This window comes from Chrysochloris asiatica, unplaced genomic scaffold (assembly GCF_000296735.1).
Source record: "Chrysochloris asiatica unplaced genomic scaffold, ChrAsi1.0 scaffold00008, whole genome shotgun sequence".
NCBI classification, from domain to species: domain Eukaryota; kingdom Metazoa; phylum Chordata; class Mammalia; order Afrosoricida; family Chrysochloridae; genus Chrysochloris; species Chrysochloris asiatica.
This window is the reverse complement of record NW_006408526.1, coordinates 33,661,958-33,686,301: the sequence shown is the minus strand read 5'-3', so window position 1 is coordinate 33,686,301 and position 24,344 is coordinate 33,661,958. Positions and strand designations below refer to the sequence as shown.

At 46.4% G+C, this 24,344-nt stretch overlaps 1 protein-coding gene across 1 annotated transcript in view; it reads right to left on the bottom strand.

Annotated features, from left to right (window-relative positions):
• POU2F3 (POU class 2 homeobox 3) overlaps positions 1–24,344 on the bottom strand; it is a 159,987-nt gene that overhangs the window by 102,019 nt on the left and 33,624 nt on the right. The window contains exons 2-3 of the mRNA XM_006833993.1: positions 21,666–22,137; positions 10,005–10,073 (exon numbers count right to left, since the gene is read on the bottom strand). Coding sequence (XP_006834056.1) covers positions 10,005–10,073; positions 21,666–22,137 — 541 coding nt within the window. The remainder of the gene's footprint in view (positions 1–10,004; positions 10,074–21,665; positions 22,138–24,344) is intronic.

Genomic DNA, 24,344 nt, shown 5'->3' with positions numbered 1-24,344 from the left:
GGGATGAGGGCAGGGAGCACTTCAATTTGGTGTGCTTTCATGAAGGGCTGAGGTTCAGAAAATTACAATGTTCCTGAGTCTTTGGACCCTGTTTAGTGCCCAGTCTGTAGTATGTCGGAGCATCTGTTCAGCTCTGCCAGCAAAGGGTAGACTGGTAAGTCTCTTCTGCTAAATCTCTATAATCCACAGTGGAAGTAAGAGGTTAGTTAGATGCATACTGACCTCTATAATCCACAGTGGGAGTAAGAGATTAGATGCATCCATTGCTCATGAAATACCAGAGGAAAGGGAAGTTCTGATACACAATAAAACTCTAAGGCTACAAAGTATGGCCCCTGAATCAGGGCTGGTCTGTAAACTGTTTATTAGGGCCTGAGACCCAACCACTGAGAGTTTAAAAATGTCGGAGTTCCACACAAATCAGTAGATTCTTCCTGTTGTGTCAGATGTAGACCAGTTTGGGTGCTGTTGAACTTGTGTGGTGCGTGCTAGTCCTGCCTAGTACAAACACATACTGGACAGTGATAAACTGGAAATAACTGGGCCCTTTACCCAAGTTGCCCACTGATGAAGTTTCAGATGGGAAAGGACAGGGCTTAGATGCCCTCCACCGACTCCCTCCCTTTTGCCTCTCTTAGGCTGGAGAGAAATAAGGTCCAAGGTTGGGCAGGGTGCATGTCTTCCCGGGACGTCAGGAGGGCATTTTCTTACAGAGACCTGGAGTGGGGAGAGAAATGGCTCTGGGCAAGACTGACATGTGATCTTACCTGTGTGCCCTGTGGGGCTGGGTTAAGAATCTACAAACGAGACAGTGCGTGTGTGTTGTACAGATGAGAACTACTTTTCTACAGTCTCTGAGTGCTGGAGGCAGATCTATGATTCCTGACATGACAGGTCACTCATCAGTCACAGGCTTGTATGGTGAATTTCTGTTGTTGTTAAGTGCTGTCAAGTCGGTTCTGACACATAGTGAACCTGTATAAGGTTTCTGAGGAGCGGCTGGTGAATTTGAACCATCGACCTTGCAGTTCAAACTGATCTTGTGGTCCAGTGCTTATCCTACAATACCACACCAGGGCTCACATGGTGAATTAGTATCTTCTGTGGTACTGTGGGTTCATGAAATGGACTGTAAAGTTGGTTTGAACCACAAGGTCGGCGGTTCAAGCTCACCAGCCACTCCTTGGAAGCCCTATACAGGGTTGCTTTGGGTTGGAACTGACTCATTGGCACTTAACAACAACAACAACTTCTCTATCAATGGGAGTCCTGGTGCGACACTGTAGGATAAGCACTGGACTGCTAACACTGAAGCTGGCAGTTCAAACATACCAGCTGCTTTGGGAAACATTATACAGAGTCACTAAGCATTGGAATCGACTCAATGACATATAACAACAACAACAACCTCTCTATCACAAGGCTCCTGGGTGGCACAAACAGTTTGTACTCAACTGCTAACCTAAATGTTGGCTATTTGAACCTACCAGTCTGTACAGGGAAAGACAGGACTGATCGTCTATTTCCATTAAGATTACCAAACCCACAGCTATCAAGTTGATTCTGACACATAGTGACCCTGTAAGATGTAAGGTTTCTAAGACTGTCCATCTTTACAGAACAAACTATTACATCTTTCTCACACAGAACAGCTGGTGGGTTTGAACTGCTGACTTTCAGTCACCAGCCGAGTGCTTAACCACTGTATGACCCGGGATCCTTCCATTAAGGTTAAAGTCAAGAAAACTCTAAGTAGAAATTCTATTCTGTAACACATGAGGTCACCATGAGTTGGAATCAACTTCATGTTTGATTAAATCAATTAAAAGCAATAATCTCCCTGTCATAGCAACTAGAACGAGGTAGGATAGGAGCCACTCTGGTTTAAGAAGATCAGAACAAGAGGCAATAGGCTTAATGCTACAGTATGAGGGTCTTTGGTAAGAGATAAGAAAGAATTTCCAGATATTGAAGATCGTATCCTACAAGAATAGGTGGCCAGGAGAAAATGTTGGCTCCTTTTAAGGATGGAGTCTAGATGATGAGAGAGGAAAAAAAAAAAAAAAAAAGAACAATGGATTCTTTAATTTTCCAGGGCTGATTTTGAAACATTTCACAAGGAAGAGAGAGGGGTAAACAAGATGGCCTCTCAGAAGCCTGTGTATCTCAGGAATTCACAGATGATTAACAGTTCCCTCAACATCTACTAGGATTATGATGTCATTCTACTCTTCCAGAGAGATGAGGTACAGATTGAGGCATAGCATCAGTCTGCCAGAGTAAGACCCTAGCTACCTCTAGCCCAGGCCTACATTTTAGTTCTGCATTACTCTTCTCCCTGGATTAAGACAAAGAAACTCGAGTCCCAGGCGTATGTGGATTTGTCTCACATCTCTCAGTGACAGAGTTACATCTTGTCCTTGAATATTTCCAATAATAATCAACCTAACAATTGATTGTATTATATGGTGATGTTAACTTTTCAAAGTATTTTCACACCTACTCTCTCATCTCTCCTTGTCATTTAATCATAAAAAGGGAGTAACCGTGCAGGCGTGCATACATGCCTCATTTAGGAGGGAGACTCTTCACCCCACCTTCCCACAAGTCTCACCTTATCCCTAGGTACTTCCCTAGATTTCTCCTATCCTGTCTGTCATTTAAAGAACTTTTTGCTTCAACGTTTGCTTCAATAATATTTGGATTGAAAACCACTCTCATCTCTAAAAGTCTTTTGCCTGTTCCTGCCTAGAACTTTAACTCTCTGTGGTGATTGAGAGACAGTTTCTTTACCATCAATTTGGTTTTTGAGAACTTACTAGGATGGAGACAGTGAAGCCCTCCTGGAATGGACTGACTGAAAGTTTCTCATCTTGAATCAGTTACTGGTTCCTTCTCTGGGACCTTAAGAGAATCACTTATAAGATCTCCCTTATAAAATCATGTCCATTCTTCTTAAAGCCATGCTGGAAGACCCTAAATGATGACAGTTTTTGCAAAAGGTCCCCGCACAGCTCATTTGCCTTGGTGGTCCTTCTGGAGGGTAAAGCAGCACTTCACAGAGTGGCCGAGGCGGCTGGAGAAGAAGGGCAACAGAAAGGGATGCCTGACTAGTTCAGTCCCTTCCCTTCTCTCTAGCTTCTTCCTCACCCCACCCTCCCACACGGCCTCCAGGGTCCTCTCTTAGAATCTTTCTTTTCAAGATCTCTAAGCAAGACTAAGGTGCCAAGGCATTTGTTCTAGTTCCATCTGAGTCTGGAACCATACTCCACTCCCTAGTCAACTAAGTCTTCTGAGTTATCGAGGTCCTGGTGCATTGATGGAGCCTGGTTCAGCATAAGGGAGGGAGGAAGTTCTCCCCAAGGCTGGATCTTTATACTCCACAGAGTATCAAGAGGGAGTGAGCTGATCCAGACCTGTTTCTCTTTCTGCCCAAGACAGGGCTCTGCCTCTCAGACTAGACCAGCCCACATACAGGGGACTTGGCTTCCCTCCATCCCCTTTGCCAGTGTCCCTTTGTATAATCTTGATGTTTCCTTTGATACTGACACTTTCCTGTGTCATCTGTCCCTCCAGATCCCCAATCCTCATACCACCATCTTTGGGTTAGAGTGGAAAGTCACTAGAAAGGTTAGGTTTAATGCTGTCATTTGCTAGGTATGGGACCCACCAAATCAGTAACATTTGTCCCCTTTAACAGCCTACATTTCCTCATCTGCGAAGTGGGATGAGGAAGCACCTATCCTCCTCACAGACTTGCTGTTAAGCACAAACAGGCTAAGTGTTTGAGAGTACTGTCACTCCTCCCCACTCAAGGCTTTCCTGCACTAGAAGGAAGTGTTTCCTCATCTTTCTGACACAAAACAGTGCTCCAAGGATACTGGTTAAGGGACTACTACCAGCTAGATCAGAGAAAAGAATGGGAGTCCAGGCAATGAAAGCCAGTTGGAGACAATGGCAAAGAGAATGCTGGAAAGGAAATGAGAAAGAAAGGAATGGGGAGGGCCTGTGAGACATGGAATGGAGGAGGAGAGCTCAGCACTGAGGATCAGAGTACACAAATGCAACAGATAGGAACAGATGGGAGAGAATTTTAAAAAGCAGAACTCTGCATACAACTTTAAAAATGACACCCTTAGAGGTTTATCTAGTTCTCCTTAATTGGGAGTGAAACAAGGATCTACATGGGGGAAATGACTTATCCAATAACATGCAGTGAGTTAAAGGCAGTATTACCATAAGAACCTACTGGAGTCAGACAGTCATGTGTTTGATTACTGGTTATAAGCTGTTTGATCCTGGGCAAGTTAGAGTCCCACTCTGAGCCATGATTTCCTCAAAAAATTTATTGTTGTTGCTAAGTGCTGTAAGTCGGTTCCCACTCATAGTGACCTGGATAGGGTTTCTGAGGAGTGGCTGGTGTGTTTTGAATACCCGACTTTACGGTTCTAATGAACTTGTGGTCAAGTACTTATCCTACAGCACCATACCAGGACTCCTCAAAAAATATATGGGGCTAATAAAGCCTCTATCTCATAGGATTTTTGTAGGAAGTATGTTGTTAAACGTGTATGTTGTATGGGGAGGAGATTCCATAAATGGTAGTGGTTTTTCTCATCTTCCTCCTGAACCCACCATTTGTTTTTCTCCTGTTTGAGCCTGCACTGTGACCAATATGGTCGATAGTCACAGGGTTCACTGCATTGCACTGACAAAAACCAAAACAGCCGCTGTGGAGTCAAATCTGACTCCTGGTGACCCCTGTGTGTTAGAGAAGAACTGTGCTCTATAAGGTCTTCAATGGTAGGTCTTGGGGAGTAGCCAAGGACATTAACTCTTTACACCACCAAGAAACTCACATCAGCACTTGTTGTTGTTAAGTGCTGGTGAGTCAGTTCCGACTCATGGGGAGCCTGTGTAGGGTTTCTGAGGAGTAGTTAGTGTGTTTGAACCGCCAACCTTGTGGTCCAGTGCTTATCCTACAATTTTAGAAATGGAGGCTTTGGAAACATGGATAAGAATATAGTCTTGTCACTTTAGAGTGACACATCCAGCTGATATGAAGTGAGGGGAGATGCACAAGAACTGCCAAACACTGAGATAGTTCCCATTTTGACCTATTATCGAAGACTTGATAATCAGAACTCAACTAGAGGAAGATTAAAAAAATCAATTTTTGATAAAGGAAATAAGTGTAAATTGCTACAAATTGATGAACTTGACCTATACTTATGAATGTAGTAGCTCAAAATACCAACTGAGAGGGAAAGAGTCTTCACATTAAGTATTGACCCTATCCCGTCTGTATACAGGGTAGATAGTGACGGACAACTTACATGTTGGCTACCTAGAATGAGGGGGAGATAAAGGCATGAAATAACTGGCTTACAAGTTTTGAAGAGGGAGCTTAGTTTAAGAGTGTGCGGAGGAAGATAGAGTCCCCACACTGAATAGTTTTCATCTTGTCTAGACAGGTCTGGTGAAAGGAGATGGGGATAAGATTCTTATGATTCCATAGTGAGTAATAGTTACCATGACTAATTGCAACTGTCACAACTGTAAAGGTAGAAGTTTTGTAACAAAAATGGGGGAGTAGTTAATTTTACAATCCAGGAACAGAGGACCCTAGGATCATCAACAGAGAAGAGCATGAGTGGAATGTGGGACCTTAGCCAGAGAAGCAGTGACACCAGAGATGGAGGCAGAGATAAGGACATGGAGAGAGGGAGTAGCTGAGGACTCTAGACTCATGGAAAGAGAAAGATTGAGTGCTGGTGGCCTGGAGGCAGGTTTGCAGAATGTGACCTTTGGTTGTTTAAATTTTTATTATATATTCCTGAATGTTTCTTTTAACATCCCCCTACAAAAACAAACAAACAGACAAATAGAGGGAATAGAAGCAAATACTGTTGAATGATAATGCACAGAGGAGATTGTAATCGTTATAATGAAATGATGGTGTAAGACTATCAATCAATTCACAATAAAAACATTTTATGTTTTTTTAAACAAAAAAAGAGACTATATTCTTGCCAACCACTCAGTTGAGAACAGAAACAATTGCTCCCAGTTGCAAGAATGAAGAAGAAGGTCCAACAGGTGAGGAAGTGAAGGGCTAGAGAGAAAAGGTGAGGTCTCAGAAACCCAGATACAGTTTACTTAGCTCAGGATCTCTGGAGGTTGTGCACAGAGCAAGCAATAGAGCCAAAGTCTGGTCCCCACTGGGCTCACAAAGATACTCTACAGACTGGGGCAGTTTATTTCCCCTCTGTGCTTCAGTGTCGTCAAAGGCAAAGGAAAAAAGAAAAGAAAAAGCAACAATGAGCTGTCCTGTCAGGTCTCTGCCGACCAGGAGAATGCACTCCTTCGAATTCCTGGTCAGTGTGGATGGGGAAATTCACTTCTTTTTCCAAGCTCCCACTCCTTGTGCCCCTTGGGGATTTTAAACCACACAGAAGGTGCTCTCAGGGAACTGGGGCTTTCTAGGTTGCCTTTGTTTATAGTTCCTTTAAAACCCAGAGACAAACTACCCCTTAATTCATACACTGCTGGGAAGGTGAATCTGTCTTTTAAAAATCCAAAGGAAGCCATTAAACCATGTTGGTAACTATTGTGACTCATAATAAGCTTTCCTCTGTAAAAAAAAAAAAAAAAATGAGTCAGAACGACTTTCCAGGAAGTTTGGTTACTTTAATTAGCTACCTTTTTTTTTTTTTTTTTAAACTTGCCCTTAAAAGCTATACAGTAATTTATAAGTTTGGTTACTTTAATTAGCTACCTCTCTTTTCTTGCCCTTAAAAGCACACATCATCTAGTATTGATGCTACAAGACAGCCCTGAAGTGAAAGACCTAGGGGTGGATAAGTTTCACACAGCACAAACCTCACTGTCTCCTTGGAGTCTAGGAGGAATCGTTTCCTGAATGGAGAAAGAACCAACCTTCAGGATAGCTTTGTGGGCCTAAGGAGAAGGACACTGTGGCCCCAGAGTGTCCAGCAGTGATGCACACTCTCTGTATTACAGAATCACAGAATCCTAACGATGCAGGGAGTCCTGGTGTGGCACTGTGGGTTAATGCACTGCACAACAAAGTCGGTTTGAACCACAGGCTCACCAGCTATTCCTTGGAAACCCTATACAGGGTCACTATGGGTTGGAACCAACTTGATGGCACTTAACAACAACAACAAGGCAGTTGAAGTCCCTGGGTGAAAACAGTCAATGTGCTCAACTACTAACAAAAACGCTGGTGGTTCCATTCTTTTCCAGAGGTGCCTCAGAAGAAAATTCAGCCTTGAAAACCCTATGGAGCATATTTTACACTGAAACTCATGGGGTTGCCATTAGTCTCATGAGTCGGTGTTGACCTGACAGCAATTGATAATGGAGGCATTAGAGGCAATGATCATCACAGCTGCCAGGAGTCCAGCACTCTGCTAAGCACTTACCATCTCACATCATTCTCAGCCCCACTTTAGAGCATGACCATTACTTTGCCCTTTACAGAAGAGATGAGGCTTAGGAGAGAAATCATCAGGTCATACAAATCTAAGTATGGATCTGTGATTCTTAACCCTTACTCTTCAAACACCATCTGCTCATGCCCTTTATTTTATGAGGAAATTGGGGTCCTAGGAAGATCAAATGGCTTATCTACAGTCACACACTGAATTGGTAGTAGCCTCAGGCAGTCCCAGTCTACTTTGGGATTCTTTTTCCCCTCACCTTGACACATACTCCCACATTTCCCAGATTGTTGGGGTTGTTAAGTCGGTTTCAACTCAGAGTGACCCATAAAGAATTTCTGAGGAGCAGCTGGTAGGTTTGAACCGCTGACCTTGGGGTTCTCAAATTGTTGTTGTTGTACCGTAGAGTTGGTTCTGACTCATAGTGACCCTGCACAGGGTTTCCGAGGCTATAAATCTTTACAGGAGCAGAATGCCTCATCTTTCTCCCACGGAACCGCTGGTAGTTTCAAACTGCTGACCATGAGGGTGGTAGCCCGACTTGTAACCACTACACTACCAGAGCTCCTTGGGCTTCTCAGATAGGAGGTGAGATTTGCTCAGATTGTCTATAACACAGATTGTCTATTAACTTCCTTTACTCCTACCCAGGATTGGAACTCCCTCCCTTCCTGGCCCACCTTTCAGAATTTTACATGGCTTCTTCTCATGCCCAATGCCCCCAGCCTGTTTTGGTCACTGGATCTTGTAACAGAGCCCCAGTCTCAGCTTTCAGCAGTGTCCTCACACCAGAGGCCACAGGGCCCAGGTGAGCAGAGCTGGCCCCTGGCTTCTGGTTTCTTCCAGGGAAGAATACAGGGATGCTAACCTGCCCACCTCTCTCCAGCTGAGTGGATTTTAAAGCCTCGCTGAAGCTCTTGAGGTTAAAGAAATTTTTCTTCTCTATACCCCTAGAGAAACATACCCAGCTAATAAATCAATTGAAAAATGAGACCAGCTGGCCTATACCCTCCTTACTACAGCTGTTCCTAGACACAAAGCAAAATACACCCAACTCCTCACTTATCGACATGGTTAGATTTCAAAGACCAGGTTGTTATATAAAAATCAATGTTTTGTGAAAATGAAGGAGGACCAGTCATTACATAAATCCCAAAGCACTGAGAACCATGACCTAGCCAATTGGCACATAACCTTTACCATCACAGCAGCGTTACTCCTGCCTAACACTTCAGGGTTCCTAACCACGCTGCACGTACATCATTAAAGCACAAAACAGTTGGACAGTAGATTTTGACTATTGACATAAATGTGAAAATTGGATAACCAGACGGTCAGTAAGTGAGGAGTGAGTGGGTAGATGTAAAGATGAGCTCTATCAGTATTGCTAGTGAAGCAAATGGACACTGTTTCAATATTAACTAGTGGAGCTGAAAAGGTTTGGGTAAATGTATCTCACAGGTGCCCCCGAAGCCCCCCCCTCCCATTATCATGTCCCTGATTCCAAGTCTTTTTAGTTCCCAGAAGGGAACTGGATTGCTCCTGAAGACTTGGGAAAAGATTTTTAGCTCTGGGGGCCATCGATTCTCTTCCACTTCTAATTTCTATGTCTCTAATGATCCAGATGAAAGACTAATTGAGGTCTTGTTGGAATGCTATTAAAGTTATTTGGTGGTGTTACAATTTATACTCATCTTTCTTTAAGTTCTTTTTAATTATATGGAGCTTTCAAAGCAAGGCTTGGACGATGGAGTTAAAAATAGAGGTTAAGAAACTTACTTCCCCCCATTCTGGTCTGTCCCTTTCTCTTTTTCACAGAGTAAGCCATCTCTAGGCACCAAGTCTTTCCCTTGGAGCCTATCTGCCACCCACATATGCAATTTAGTAGGAAAAATTTGCACCTGTGCCTTTTAGTCACTCCCTTGAGTACAACTGCCCCCATCCATTAAAGACAGAGTGTGCCTTCTGTTACTCTGTGAAAAAGCAAACAAACAAAAACAGTTGCTGACACATAGATTCATGGAGACTTCATGCGTGTCTCAGTAGAACTGTGCTCCATGGGATTTTCAAGGGCTGATTTTACAGATGTAGATGGCCAAGGCTTTCTTCAAAAGTATGTCTGGGTAGACTCAAACTGCCAGCTTCCTTATAGCAGCTGAGCACATTCATGGTTTGTACTACAGGAGAAGGGGCTCTATGTCAGTGAGAAAAGACTGGGAACTCAGTCCAATTCTAGGGGGTTCCACTGGTAGATACATCAAGAAGTGAGTCTCCTCCCTAATTTTTGTGTTTTTGCTTTGTCTTTTAAGGATCTGGTTTCTCTATAACCTTGTTTCAGGGTTTTTAATTCCACTGTCAACCAATATAGACTTCAAAGGCTCAAAGGTGTAGGGGCCATTTACTCACAAGTCTCAGGAATTCCTCATTTCCTAAGATCCAGCTTTTTAATCTGATTGGCTGGACAATCAAGGAAGAAGAGATACCACCACATCTTTCCAACAGCTCTCTACCACCCTCTGCTTTCTTGTTCCCCCTTACCTGTCTCCACCTGGCCAAGGGCAGTGCGAGCATCCGTGGAATCGGCGACATCTCCACTCATCTTGATATCTGCAGGGAAATCACAACTGATTTTAATAACAGGTCACAATTTTTCTTGCCATGACATATGTGGCTTTAACTAAACAGCAAAGATGAATGTGTAATTACAACAACCATCAGACTTTCAAATGCCTGATTCCCGAACAAACCACCATTAGAATATTCATAAGACTGGGGGCATGGATCCCCTCCTCTTGTGCTTGCCTCCTCTCCCTCTGCCTCTCTTTCCCCCTTTCTCAAGTGCCACTGCAGGGCCTCTCACCTTTTGCATCATTCATTGCCACCTCTTCCCATCACTGGGGCTCAGTTGGTAACAATTTAACAAGAGGAGGGGTATGGCATTAGAAGGGGGAGAGAGCTCTTCCCATCCCTAATTTTAATTTTCTTTGGGATTTGGGGGGTTGTTTTTTTAAAAGTAGCACACAGAATGTTACTTTAAATACCCCTTTCACTCCATCTAAGCCTCCCCTTTAATTGGGTCTAGCTGGCTCACCCCCTCACCCCCACCCCATTCCGGTCTCTGCTCTCTGTCTGGTTCTCAGAGGTCAGCTTAGGGAGCAAACCCTAGCTCTTAGGCTGTTGTCCTGGGAGATTCTGTCCTTGTGAACCTTACCTTCTCTCCTACTCCAACTTCCTCAGTGAGCAAAGGATGACAGGCATATCCCCACCCCAATCCGAACTCCTGAGAACCGAGCAGAAAGACATCAGGCCTCAGTCTCAGCTCCAGTACTGCGGGTCCAGTCTCTCCACCCTGCTTCATTTTAATAAATTAAACATTTACCCATAACAGGCAGCTGCCACCACCTATGAGGCCCCCAAGTCTCCTCCAAGGGTCAGCAGAAAGAAGGAAAGAGGCAACTTTGAATTAACTCACTCTCTTAGGGCTCCTGTCCTTATTAAACCACCCAAATACTGAATCCCCGTTCAAAACAGAAGAATATTTTATTCAAATTATGGTGACCCCCCCCCCCTCCAGGGGGCAGCATTTTAACTCTTTGAAAGCAGATAAAGTCTTGGTGAGCTGATTTGCATACCTGACTCCCCAGCCAATCCCAATAAAACAGGCAACCTTAATTTGCATCAGGTAATCAGGCAGTTGGCAGTCTGGATGCCCAAAGTCTAGAGATGATCAGGATGAGGGAGAAGGGTGGACCTTCACCCCAGGGAAAGTGAAGAGATAAACCTCTCTCTTTTTTTGAGGGTAATGATGTGTCTGACTTTGGCCTCTCTGGAGCATAGAGGTTGCAGTGAGGAGAGGTGCTACATTTACGATGGCTGTGCTAAAGTAACCAAAATCCTTCCTGCTGCCATTTTCAAGTTGTCTGCATAGTCTTACCAGAACGAGAATGCAGAATACCTATATGGGCCACCTGAACACATCTGCAAAGGGTTTCTGCCCCAGCCAGCTACCTTCTGCTCCCCGGGAGAAATCAACTTTACTTCATCCCACCCATAAAGAACTACCCTGGGAGCAAAACATTGCCTAACCTGAACCTGTTCAGCCCACACCTCACTACAGAGATTCTTCAGCAGGGCTTCAGTAGAGACTGCCAGGCAGGCATGGGAAGAAGCAGAAACCTCCCATCTGCTGGTTTTAACCAGCTTTAGTAACACCAGAATCAAGAGCATTAATTCTTGTGCCATCAGTAACATTTGAGCCTCCGTTTTCTCCAATAAGAAATTGGGATAATGATACTTAACTCCCAGAGTTACTGTGAAAATTAAATGAAATGCTCACTGAAAATTGCTTGGCACTATTCCTGGCACAAAATAAATACGGAATAAACTAAGCAGACACTTTGCCTTGGATGTTAGTCCCTTTCTCTTGCTTCTTTCTCAAGCCTCTTCTCTTAACCCTTTCCCTCATTCCAAGGAATAGCTTCCATTTTCTGTCTCAGCAGTAACCTGCATTTTACCTGGGAAGACATTAAACCAGTTGTCAGTGGAGTTGATTTCGATTCATGGCAACCACATACATGTCAGAGTAGAACTGTGGGTTGTCAATGGCTGAATTCTCCAGTAGACTGCCAGACCTTTCTTCCTAAAGCCTCTGGGTGGATACGAACTGCCAACCTTTTGGTCAGCATTTAAACACTTGCACCACCAAAGGACTCCAGGAAGCCACTAGAATTCTCCAAATTTTGACTGTTATAGAAAAAGTGTTCATGGGGACAAGGAGCTATAAAGCAGTAAATTTGGGGTGATGACCAGATTTATGGCATCAATTTATTTCAAACTCCTGACATTTTAAGAAGGGTAACTCTGTAGTTAAATTACTGTGTGCTTTTAACCCCAAATCTCTTCCAACACCCACTCCCTGCATCACCTTTAAATACACCCAAGAAACCATCTCATTCATCAGTTAAATTAGCATATAATTTTGTGTTAAGAATGTCTGAAAATAGCGATTGAAGGAGTGAAGGGCTCCACACCCTGCCCATGGCATACATTCATATGCTCTACTCATTAGAGAAAGGAGCTCGGGTAGCGTAGCGTAGTGGTTACGAATCGGGCTGCTAACCTCCGGGTCAGCAGTTTGAAACTACCAGTTGTTCTGTGGGTGGTAGATGAGGCTTTCTTCACCTATAAAGATTTACAGCCTCGGAAATCCTTTACAGGGTCGCTGTGGGTCAGAACCGACAACACGACATACAACCACCACCACCCATTAGAGAAGCAACATTAGACTGTCTTTGAGCCTCAATGGAGGGGCAAGGAAAGGCGATCTCTGAACCCTCTTCTAAGCCTTGTGTGATGCGAAGACACTAAGAACCTGTTCCTGCTGATGGGTGGGACAAGCTGTTGGGTCTCGGTCTAAAAATGGGTCAACACCGAAACTCCCTGAGACGCTGTAACCCTTCACCTGTCCGACAACACTTGCCAGGGGTGAGTGAGAGAGGTGTCGGGTGGGGCCAGGCTTCTGACTGTGTTCTTATCTCAGCCTGCGATTGAGAGGGCTCTGTGCCATCACTCCCTTCCCCGGGAGGCCCAGCTGCTCCAGGTAAGAGCTCAGATACTGCACTCAGACCCTCCTGGTCTCACCCAGCATTCTCATGCCCTTAAGCTGGGGCCTGGTATTGATTGTTGGCCTTGGCCTTGGCCTTGGCCTTCCTGGGCCTCAGCATGGCACAAGAGCATCAGCTCCTCAAACATTGGTGCACCAGGATGTGTGGTTGAGCTCACCAAGAGAAGTGAGTCCAAAGTACCCTGAATATTCTGGGTCCAGGCTATGCTGGAGTACTGGTGTGGTACTGCAGGAAAAAGTACTGGACTGCAAGGTTGGTTTGAACCGCAAGGACAGCGGTTCAAATTCACTAGCCATGTCTCTGAAACCATATATAGGGTCTCTATGGTCAGAACTGGAGTCCTGGTATGGTGCTGTGGGTTAATGCGCCAGACTGCAAAGCTATTTGAACTGCAAGGTCGGTGGTTCAAGCTCACCAGCTGCTCCTTAGAAACCTTATACAGAGTCGCTATGGGTCGGAACAAACTCAATGGCACTGTACACCACCAACAACATCATGAGTCACAACTGACTCAACGGCACTTAACAACAGGATTTGCTAGAAATGCAGACGACTTGTCCCTCTCTCTCCTAGTTTCTAATCTTCATCTAGGAAGGGGCTGGGGTTCCCTGCAGACACCACACTGGCTGCTGGAGGTACTTCTACCAGGTGGACTTCCAAGAACTCACCAGTCCCACTTCTGAGCTTGCCAAGACTCCAATACTCCCCGGAGGAGATGTCTCTGGTCTCTTTGAGAAAAACCCACTTCTTCTCATGCCCTCTTCTAACACAAATGGAAATCTCTGAGCTCTAAGTGGCACCCGTCAGTAGGATTGATTCCACCCCTCTTTTCCAACCCTAGGGAAGGTTGAGACCTGCTTACAAGGAGGAGGAGAGCAGAGAAAGAAGTGCCCTCGGGCCAACCAGATGTCCCCCTCCAGCACACTTACAACTGTTTTTCTCTGTCTCTTCTCTCCCTCCCTCTCTGGGTCTGTCTGTCTGACTCCTGTCTCCTCCTCTGCATTTTCTTGACCTGGGTGGGGGAGCCTCTCCTAGACGGGGGTGCCCCCATGTCTGATGATCTCATGCCTGCTCAGGTCTCTGGGCTCCCACATGAGAGATGCTCTATAAAGCACAAAATGCTGTGGCTCCGGGCGCCTGAATCATGGCTTGCACCCCAGTTATCAGAGCAAACACAATGGGACTGACTCAGGGCCCCAGAGCTGGTGAAACTGTCTGAATTGGGGACATGGGGCAGCCCTATGCCCTAGATTGTGTGTGCCTTCTCCTCCCTCCCTCATCCAAACTGTTCCAGTAAATCAATGGAGGAGCAGTCTCCAAGGACCTAGGACTGGGAACTCCCAAAGAAAGTGCTGTTTCAGAATAAACAGAATACAAGATTCCACCACAACCTCTCAGTATTGTTAAGTCTATTCGGATTCATGACAACCCCGCAGGATGGAGTGGAACTGCCCATAGCGTTTCCCAGGCTGTAATCTCTATGGAAGACTACTGCCACATTTCTCTCCCTTGGTATGGCTGGTGGGTTCCAGCCAATAGTTTGTTAGCAGTTACGTGCTTAATACTGCAAGAGCAGGGCTCCTTATACAGGGTTACTCTGAGGAAAACATGAGACTCAAAAGAGAACAAATTCCCACAAAGAGGAAAGAGGATCCTGGCTGAAAGACCTTGGAGAGATGCCCATATGGAGGCAGCCCAGAGAGGGACCCTCCCTCACTAACCTCACAGAATCACAGCAGGGCCCACCTGAAAGACCCTCTCAAGAAGAGCCTGAACTGAAAGAGCGAACCCAGTAAAGACTCCTGAAACAGAGACCCCTTCAGAGAGACTACAGAGATCGCCCCAGAGAGACCCCTTTGAGGTGCCACCTAAGAAGAAGCAGACATGGGGGGGGAGTCAAGACTGTGAAACCTCATAGGGAGATCCAGCCAGCATTATGCAGAGCCCTTGGAGGAGACAGACTAAGGAAGTGGGCTGGAAGGAAAAGCAAGTAAATGCAGAGAGAAATCAGACACCTTATCCCAAGGTGGAGACCCTACCTTGAGAGGTCACCCCACTTCTTCTTTGTGTCTAGAACCCCTACCTGAGAAGCATCATCCCAGAGTTTCTCCAATCATGAAGGGGTGTGGGTGGGGGCTTGGCCCTCTCACACTCACAACTTCATCCCATCCCTGTCTCTCAGCTAGATCCTCTTGGCTCCCTAGATGGCTGCCCGGCTGGTCCCAGCTGCCCCACCTCCTCTCACTTCCTCCAGAGCAGGGGCTTCCAGGAGACAGCAAGTTGGAAACCCCCCAGGAAATCTCTGATCTTGGTCCTTAGGAGCTTCCGTACTGTGGCCCACCCTCTGAAAAGCCTTGCTCTCACTACCATCCCTGGGCCTTCATGACGGGAAGTAAAGGAAAGAGAATGGCTGCCCAGAGAGCTGCCCCAGCTATGCCAACATCCTATCAATGCCAACCCCCAACCCTGAGAGGTACCCACTTCCATGGTTGCTTCCACCTCACCTGGCCCTTCCTAGCATGTCTTCCGGAGCCACTCACCTGTCACCCTGTGTCTCACTCATTGAGGGAACCGTGGACCCCTCAGTCCTCATGAACCCATTGCTGCCGTTTTCAGGACTGGTGAGCCCTAGGAAAGGTCAAACCTCAATCCTGCTCTGCTCTTTGGGCGGGTTGAGAACAATTACCTGCCCCCATGCCTCCCTTCAGAAAACAGAGAAGGTAACAAAACTCCAGTCAACAGCCCTGAAATCCTAAATAAAGGCCATCAGGTACTTTCCCCCTTTGAAAAACAAGTTGCTAGGTTGGAAATGGCCAAGTCAGGTGCAGCTTTCTTGATTTCAGCCCCTGTTCTCTGCTCAGGCCCTCCAAGAAAAGTCCACTCAGTCCAAAGCTACACCCAACCCTTCAATATTAGTGGCCCCTGCTTTAGCCTAGCTGTGGAAAGAGGGATCAGCTGGAGTCTTGGTTTACACCATGCCCACCTACTGTCCATGAATGGAGCAAAGCACATTTTGGTGATGGTGGAAATAGAAGTACCAACTCCACAGGTCCATGCGTGAGTTGTTCCTTCTGGGGAGCAGGAGGGTTCCTAACTCAGCACCTGCCATCAGACTCCCCAGTCCCATTACACACTGAACCTATAGCACAACCAACTCTAGCAGAGCATGTAGGTGGACATCCCCCACACACATGCAGACACACATCACACATGAACTGGTATCTTTAGTCCCTGCAACCTCTGGGGTCTATGCTACCACCTCTCCCAACACATATGGGAGAGGCAGACACATCTCTGACACACACACACACACATATGCTTCCACAATCCTTAATCAATACATGTGTGGCAAGGCACCTGTCCCAGGTGTACCTCTGTAATTGCCCCACCCTATGCTCCTACACCCCTGTGTGATGGATCACTTTGATATGGCCTTTCTATCTAGACTCTTATAACTCCCAACAAATGATTAGGTGGGTCTATGCAAATAGGGTGCTTGTGGACCACCAAGGGGATTGAGCAATTTGCTAAGAATGCAAACAAGGTGCATGGCATCATTGTGGGGGTGAGACCATACAAATAAGGTGCACAGAATCCCTGAAGGGGTGGGAACATGAAAATATAGTGTTATGGAACCCTAATGATGGGATTGGTTAGTTTTGCCATCCTACTAGGCTTAAAGTGCAACATCCCAGAGGCAGAAGAGGGGGACCTCATTACTACCAAGAAGTAAAGATGTGAGTGGAACACATCCTTTAGAACTGGGAGGTCCTTGGACTGAGAACCTCCTAGATCCAGGAGACAGATAGAGGGGGCTGTTCACCTGAGACGGTGAGCAGCAATGGCAGCAGAAGCTAGAGACTGGCATAGGGTGACGCAGTGGGCTCCTTGTTCCATGAATATGGTGGTTGCAGTGAGTGTACCAACCCATGCAGCAAGAGAGTGGAATACCTTCTGGCAGGTGGCTTCCTAGCAGAGTGCGGTGCCTTTGGGCACCGCCAGAGGAGCTAAGCTTGCTGACCCATGGAGGGAGAGCTTTGGGCTGAGGCTTACTGGCAAAGTGGGGTGACCCTGAGCACTTAATGACGGTGCTGAAGAGCTTTGTAATCCTTGTCCCAGCAGGGCAGGGGTGGGGGTGAGGGGCCAAGAGGCCTACCTTCAGGCAGTCCAGATTGAAGAACTGTATCCTAAGTGTTCCTGACCCTGAACTATAACCTATTATTTCCCTAAAAAACCCCATAACTGTGAGTGTGGTTGGTGAGTTCTTTGTAGCCATTTCAACAAATTATTGAACCCAGAAGAGTTGCAAAGAATGACTGTGGTAGGGATATCTGGTGTAGATTAATTTTAAGAAAAATAAATTTAAAAAATGTGGGAGGGCGGAAGTATGTTTGGCCTCCACATCATATTGCTCAGCCTTGGATTGTTGATGCTGATAATGAGTCTTGCTCTTTCCCCTTGTGAAGCTAGATGAGGAGTTCTGATGCCCCCAAGTACCATTTTTACAGTTGGTGTCAGAAGTAGGATTTGTTGCAATGGCTCTAGACTCATGGGCCCATGGAACTTTTCAAGAAAAAGAATGAAGAGGTGTGGGAAGTGAACATTCTGATTCTTAGATGATTATTTTGGTTGTTGTTAACCATCATGGCTAAATGGAAAGGAAGAGATGTCATGCTGCAGCTGAAGGAAGAAAAGCCATATCTAGAAGGAGCTCTGGTAGCATAGGGGTTACGAATCGGGCTGCGAACCTTACGGTCAGCAGTTAGAAACTATCAGCTGTTCTGTGGGAGAAACATGAGGCTTTCTGCTCCCGTAAAGATTTATACCCTCGGAAACCCTGTACAGGGTCGCTATGAGTCGGTTATGACTCCAGGGCACATAACCACCACAGAGCGGCATAGAGCAAAAGCCAGGCTGGATAAGGAAGATGGTTAATAGGGGGCTAGGATCTTCCACCTAGCCAGAAGCCAAGGCCATATGCATATGAGTGGGAGGACAGTCAAGTAGTGGAGAAGAGAAGATGCAACCACAATGTTTAAAAAAGGGTTTATTTGAAGGTACTATGGGTATTGAATGTTTTTCCTATCTAGTGTTGTGAAACAGATCTAAATGTATGATGTGGTTGCTGTTAAATGCGGTCGAGTCGGTTCCGACCATAGCGACCCTATATAGGGTTTCCAAGGAGCGACTGATGAGCTTGAACAGCCAACCTTGCAGTTCAAATGGCACTGCAGTCCGGTGCATTAATCCACAGCGCCACACCAGGATGATAGAAATGAATATTTGGTATTATAGATAACCAAGAGCACATGCCTCCATCTTGTGGGTATACTTGAGGATTGCTAAAAGGGAAACTAGAGTTTGTCTGAAAGAGACACAGGCTGCTGCTTTGAAAGAAGTTGAAAACATGAGCCCCACCCAGAATCTTTAGAAAGCCAGGAAATTTGCATTTGAAAAGACAGGGAGAAGACCTCCCCTTCCCCCAGAACTTCTGAGAGAGCAGGAAATTTGCATCTGTGGAAGGAAAGAAAGAGGTAGAGAGGGAGGGAGATAGGGAAGGAAAAAGAAAAAGAGGAGGGGGGAGATAAAGGGAGAAAGGAAAGAAGGAATGAGAAAAAGAAAGAAGACTGTTTTGCCTTTTAAATTTTGAGCAAGGAGTTTGCTTTGAGGCAGGAAAAGTCAGAGTGCGTAAGAAGAAACCTCTTCCTAGGACTGGAAGTTAAAAAGTTTCACCAAGTAGACAGCTTGGTATGCTAACTTGGAGTGACCACCTGGGTCCACTTGATGAGTAGGAGGTGGGGGAGATAAAGCAATGAAGAGATGAGCTGAGTTTTGACATGATCCATTGCACTGTTGACCTAGCTCATGGAAACCAGAAATGAAAGAGAAAAGACTGGCTGCCTAAGTGCAAAGAGTTGTGTGGTCTCCCAAGCCTACAGCTGGTATCCACTGACTAGCTACAGGGGCTAGGGATGAGCTGACCAGAACCTGACCAAATGAAGAGAAAGAGAGAGAAGTCTGACTCCAGGAGTTGGTGGAAAGTACTGCAATTTGATAGCTTGCTCTGGACTTGACTTTGCTATGGATGCAGATGCTCAAAGTTCCAACCAGAACAGAGGATTCTTTAGACCAATGAATACATTTGTCTCCTCAGAGCACTGGTTTGAAAGGGCTGGGTAATTTAAACACCATCTAAAACAGGAGGAGATAAATGCATGAGGAACAGGTAAGGAAAACCTTACCTGTTTTCCCCATGTGTGCTTAAACTCAAAATGAGTGGGACAAGGGAGAATCCCCACTGAATAGTTTCCTTTTTACTAGATGGGTCTGCGGGGAGAGAGGGTAGGAGACAATGTTGATAGGATTATGTAATTCTGTGTAAGTGTTGATTGTTAACAGTTAATTGTGACTGTAAAAACTAATTGCAGATGCAGTAACTGTGACAAAGTGGACTAAAGATGAGGCACTACCAGGGTGGAGTACAGCAGTCAAACCGAAAGTCCCTTAAAGGTTTTGCTATGCTGATACCTTGTAAGGCTCAGAGCAAGGGAATAATCTCTCAGACACATTTTATCAGAGGCCAGATGGGACAATTTTTGGAGAACCTGATCAGATCAGATGAATACTTGCAGTAGACCTGAATGGCTGGTACCGGAGTAACCTCACCTTGAGGTTTCTTTTCTCTACTGAAGGGCTAATTGTTGTTGTTGTTAGGTGCCGTCGAGTCGGTTCCGACCCATAGCGACCCTGTACAGGGTTTGCCAGGGTGTAAATCTTTACGGGAGTAGAAAGCCTCATCTTTCTCCCGCGGAGCGGCTGGTAGTTTCGAACTGCTGACCTTAAGGTTTGCAGCCCGATTCGTAACCACTACGCTACCAGAGCTCCTTAGTTAATGACTATTTTAGACTGGTAAAGTGGGAGGGGGTGATGTGAGGTGTGATGGATCACTCTTATATGTTTTTTCTAGGCAGGCTCTTGATTGGGTTGTTGTTGTTGTTAAGTGCTGTTGAGTTGGTTCCAACCCATTGTGACCCTGTATAGGGTTTCCAAGGAGAGGCTGTGGTTTCCTGTGTTTCAAGCAACTTTGTAGTCCAGTGCATTAACCCACAAAGCCACAACAGGACTCTTCTTGATTGGGTAGGCCTATGCAAATAAGGTTCTTAGTGGCCCACCAAAGGGATTAAACAGCATGCTAATATGCAAAAAAGGTGCATGGCACCCTTGTGGGGGTGGGACCATGCAAATAAGGGTATATGGAACTCTAACAAGGGGATTGGTCAGTTTTGCTATCCACTAGGCTTAAAGTGAGCCATCCCAGAGGGAAAAAGGAGGCCTCACTACAAACACGTAGATGTGAGAGCAGAGCATATCCTTTGGACCTGTGGTCCATGAGCTGAGAACCTCCTAGACCCAAGGGAGACAGACAGAGAACGCTGCAACACTTGAGACTGTGCAGGATGGTGAGAAGCAGCAGAAACAGTCGATTCAGAAGTAAGACAGTTACGGTGAGTGTGCCAACTCACCAAGCAAAAGAGTTGAACGTCTTCAGGCTGAGGTTTGCTGGTGGAGTGGAGTGACCCTGGCCACTTACCTAAGAGCTAAAAAGCTTTGTGACACTTGTCTCATCTGGGCTGAGAGGCCAAGGGTATAGCTGAGAATGAAGAACTGAGTTGCATTGTTCCTGATCCTGAATTTGTAACCTGCTAATTCCCTAATGAACCTCATAACTGGTAGTACAGTGAGTTTCCTGTGGTCAGTGCAACAAATGATTGAACCCAGTTGAGAAGTAAAGAGTGCCTGGGGAAGGAACGTGATGTAGGAATTGATTTAAAAAACAAAACCGCCCCCTCCAAAAGTTGGGAGGTGGTAGAATGTCTGACCTGCACTTCATAGAGTTTAAGCAGCATTGGTGGCCCAGTCAGTAGTTAAAAGCTCTCAGCTGCTAACCAAAAGGTTGGTGGTTGGAACCCACCAAACACTCTCCAGGTCAAAGATATGGTAGCCTGCTTTCCTAAAGATTTACAGCTTTAGAAACCGGATGGTGCAAATCGACTATGTCTAGAGGGTCCCTATGAGTTGGAATCAACTCGATTGTTAGTCGGATTGGTGGGAACAATCATGATTTTCTCTCCTCCTTGTGAAGTTAGACAAGGAGGTCCGACACCCCTATATATACACACACACACACACTTTGCAAATGCCCACTTTAGCCTTCATGTCACACATATATGCTGGGGAATCTCACACGTAACGTGTGCATACACGCATTCACCTCACATATGCACTTCCAGGTCCACACCCCTGGCTGGGCCAGTGAGCCACCCATCTCCTGAACACACAACCTCACAGGGATTACAACAATTCCGCACACCTGAGTCCCGCAAGCTTGGAGGCTTCAGAAGCCGTCCCAACCCCAAAACATCCACCCAGTCCCGCCCCAGTGCGACCCACTATCTACACTGCCCTCTCTCCTGGCCTCTGAAAATAAGCCCCCCAAGAACGAAGCCCTCACTCCTCGTCCTTCCCGCGAGTGGTTGACTGACACCTGTCAGAGCTCAGTCCTTCCACCCCTCACCTGTGTGTACGGGTTCCAGATTCACCATCCTGCCCCAGGCGGGGCCAAAGCCAGCGCCCCCCCAGGCCCCTCGCGTCTGCCCCAGCCGGGTCCCCTGGGACGCCAGGGTCTCCTTCCTCCCGCCCCCGGCTGCCGCCGCCTCAGGAGCCACTGCTGGAGCCGTCGCCACCGCCGTCGCGCGCTCCGCTGCTCCGGCCCGGGCAGCACACGGCGCGGCCAGGATTGCCACACTCCCCAGGTGAGCACGCGGTGCGGCGCGGGGCGGGGGCCGCCGGCCACGCCCCCTGGCAGGGCCCACGCGCCTGGCCCCGGGCCCATGCAAAGCAGTGATTTGCATACGGGGAGCTGGGGGCCAGGGGAGCGGGCGTGGGGTGCTGCCGGGGTGGGTCCCGACCCTGCGGAACACCTGTCTGCCCCAACCGGGCCTGGTGGCTCCTCCCCGCCACGCCCGCTGTTGCTCTGGACTCCAGTCCTTTTGAGGAACCGCTGGAGGGTCAACCAGTCTGTGAGAGAACAGACTCCCCTCCAGATGTAAGCCCTGCAAGGAACCTAAAGTGTTGGAAGAAGCCATGGGAGGTGTGCAGGAAAGAATCTTGGTGGTGAATTCTATGTCCCAACAGTTTACCAGCCTTGTGTTACCGGAATAGGGCTCCTCAGAGCTGTCCTGAATTAATTTTACTCATCTGTAAACCAAAGCCAGCACTAATAATATCTTACATCTACCTGGGACTCGACGGCACTTAACAACATAACAACAGCCTGGGACTAAGCAGGTGACCAAGCTCACCTAGAAAGAACCCCCTGGCATCCTCACAGCATCCTGGGGTCTAGATGGGGCTCCCCTGATGATTCTCTAGGTGAAGACACTGCCCTTGGCCTGCCCCATCCAAGCCCCAGGTTTTGTGAGGCTCTACTGAGAGAAGGATGTAAAAGTTATTTAACAATGTCCGAGTTTGTCCAAGTGAGTGGAACCAGGTCTCTGGACTCCCATCCCAGTGCTTTTTACAGCATACATCATCAATTGATCATCGGAATCCCCTCTATGCCTCTTAACTACCACTCTTCAGATTCCACAAGTGGTGCTGGTGCCAAGGAGACCACCTGCCTGTAAGCCCAGAAAGCCAGGTGCCAACAAGTCTTTGGCTCAAGTACAAGGCAGTTTTCCTTTCCAGATGACTCCCGATCAATCTACCTTTCACCTTCGTATGAAAAGCTATTTCCTGCTCACTGGAACTGGCCTGGGATTTTTCTGCCTCCATGCCTTCTTTACAATGTTCTTTCCACCTAGTATGTCCACCCTACCATCCATAGTCAATAATCTCCATTATAATGCCCAGCCTTTAATAAGCTTTCAACATGGGTCGGACACTGTACTAACAAACTACCATTTTAGTTCTCATAATCCTATTGCCATCTAGTCAATTCAGACTCATCAAGTCGATTCTGTCTCATACTGATCCTATAGGACAGATACAACTGCCCCATAGAATTTCCAAGGCTGTAAATCATTAGGGAAGTAAGCTGCCACATCTTTTGTCCTTGCAGCAGCTGGTGAGATGAAACTGCAGACAGTTTCAGTGACACTTAGCAAATGTGCCAGAAGGGCTCCTTAGTCCTGGTTGTTAGGTGTCGCGGAGTCGGTTCCTACTCATAGTGACCCTGTGTAGGGTTTCCAAGGAATGGCTGGTTAGTTTGAACTGCCGACTTTGCAGTTCAAACAGACCTTGTGGTCCAATGCTTATCCTACAGCACCACACCAGGACTCCTGAGTCCTTATAATAACACATAAATGGAATTATTATTTTTACTTTACAGGCTGGGAAACTGAGGTTTAGAGAGTGTAACTTGCCCAATTATTACACAGTTAGTAAGCATCAGGACCCATGTTCTTAAGCACTGCTTTGTATTCCTCTTTGCCCAGTTCAAATGCCGCTTCTTTTCTGAAGTTGGAAGTGATTTATCTTTCACTGAATTACCTTTATCTTCAATGTTCTAATAGTTAGTCCTTGTGGTATCTTCTTCTTTATTTACACTCACGTGAGCCTTTCTTATCCTACCTCCTAATTAACTGATTGGCTGCAGGAGGAAGATTGTTCCATTCTCCCACAGCACGTAGCAGGTCCTCAGAAAATGCTCCATAGGTGTTCCCATGCCCCTGGATAAATAACCAGTTAACCAGTTGCCATTGGGTTACTCTGATTCCTAGCAATCCCTTATGTGTCAAGGAAGAACTGTGCTCTGGAGGGTTTTTAATAGCTGCTTCTTTGGAAACAGTGCACCAGGGCTTTCTTCAAGGTGCCTCTGGGTAGACTTGAACCGTCAGCCTTTCAGTTAGCAGCCGAGAGTGTTACCTATACCCCAAACTAAACTCACTATCATGGAGTCGATCTCAACTTATATCAAGTGCAATAGACCAAGTGGAACTGCTCCATAGGGTGTCTCAGGCTGTAAATCTTGTGGGAACAGACCGCTTCAACTTTCTCCTATGGAGTAGCTGGTGAATTTGAACTCCTCACCTTTCAGTTAGCAACACTGTACTTAAACACTGGTGCTACTAGGCTTTCTATGTTCATCTATGTTGTTGTTAAGTGTCATTGAGTTGGTTATGACTCAGCAATCCTGTATAGGGTTTCCAAAGGAGTCCTGGCACCACAGTGGATGATAAGCTGGGCTGCTAAC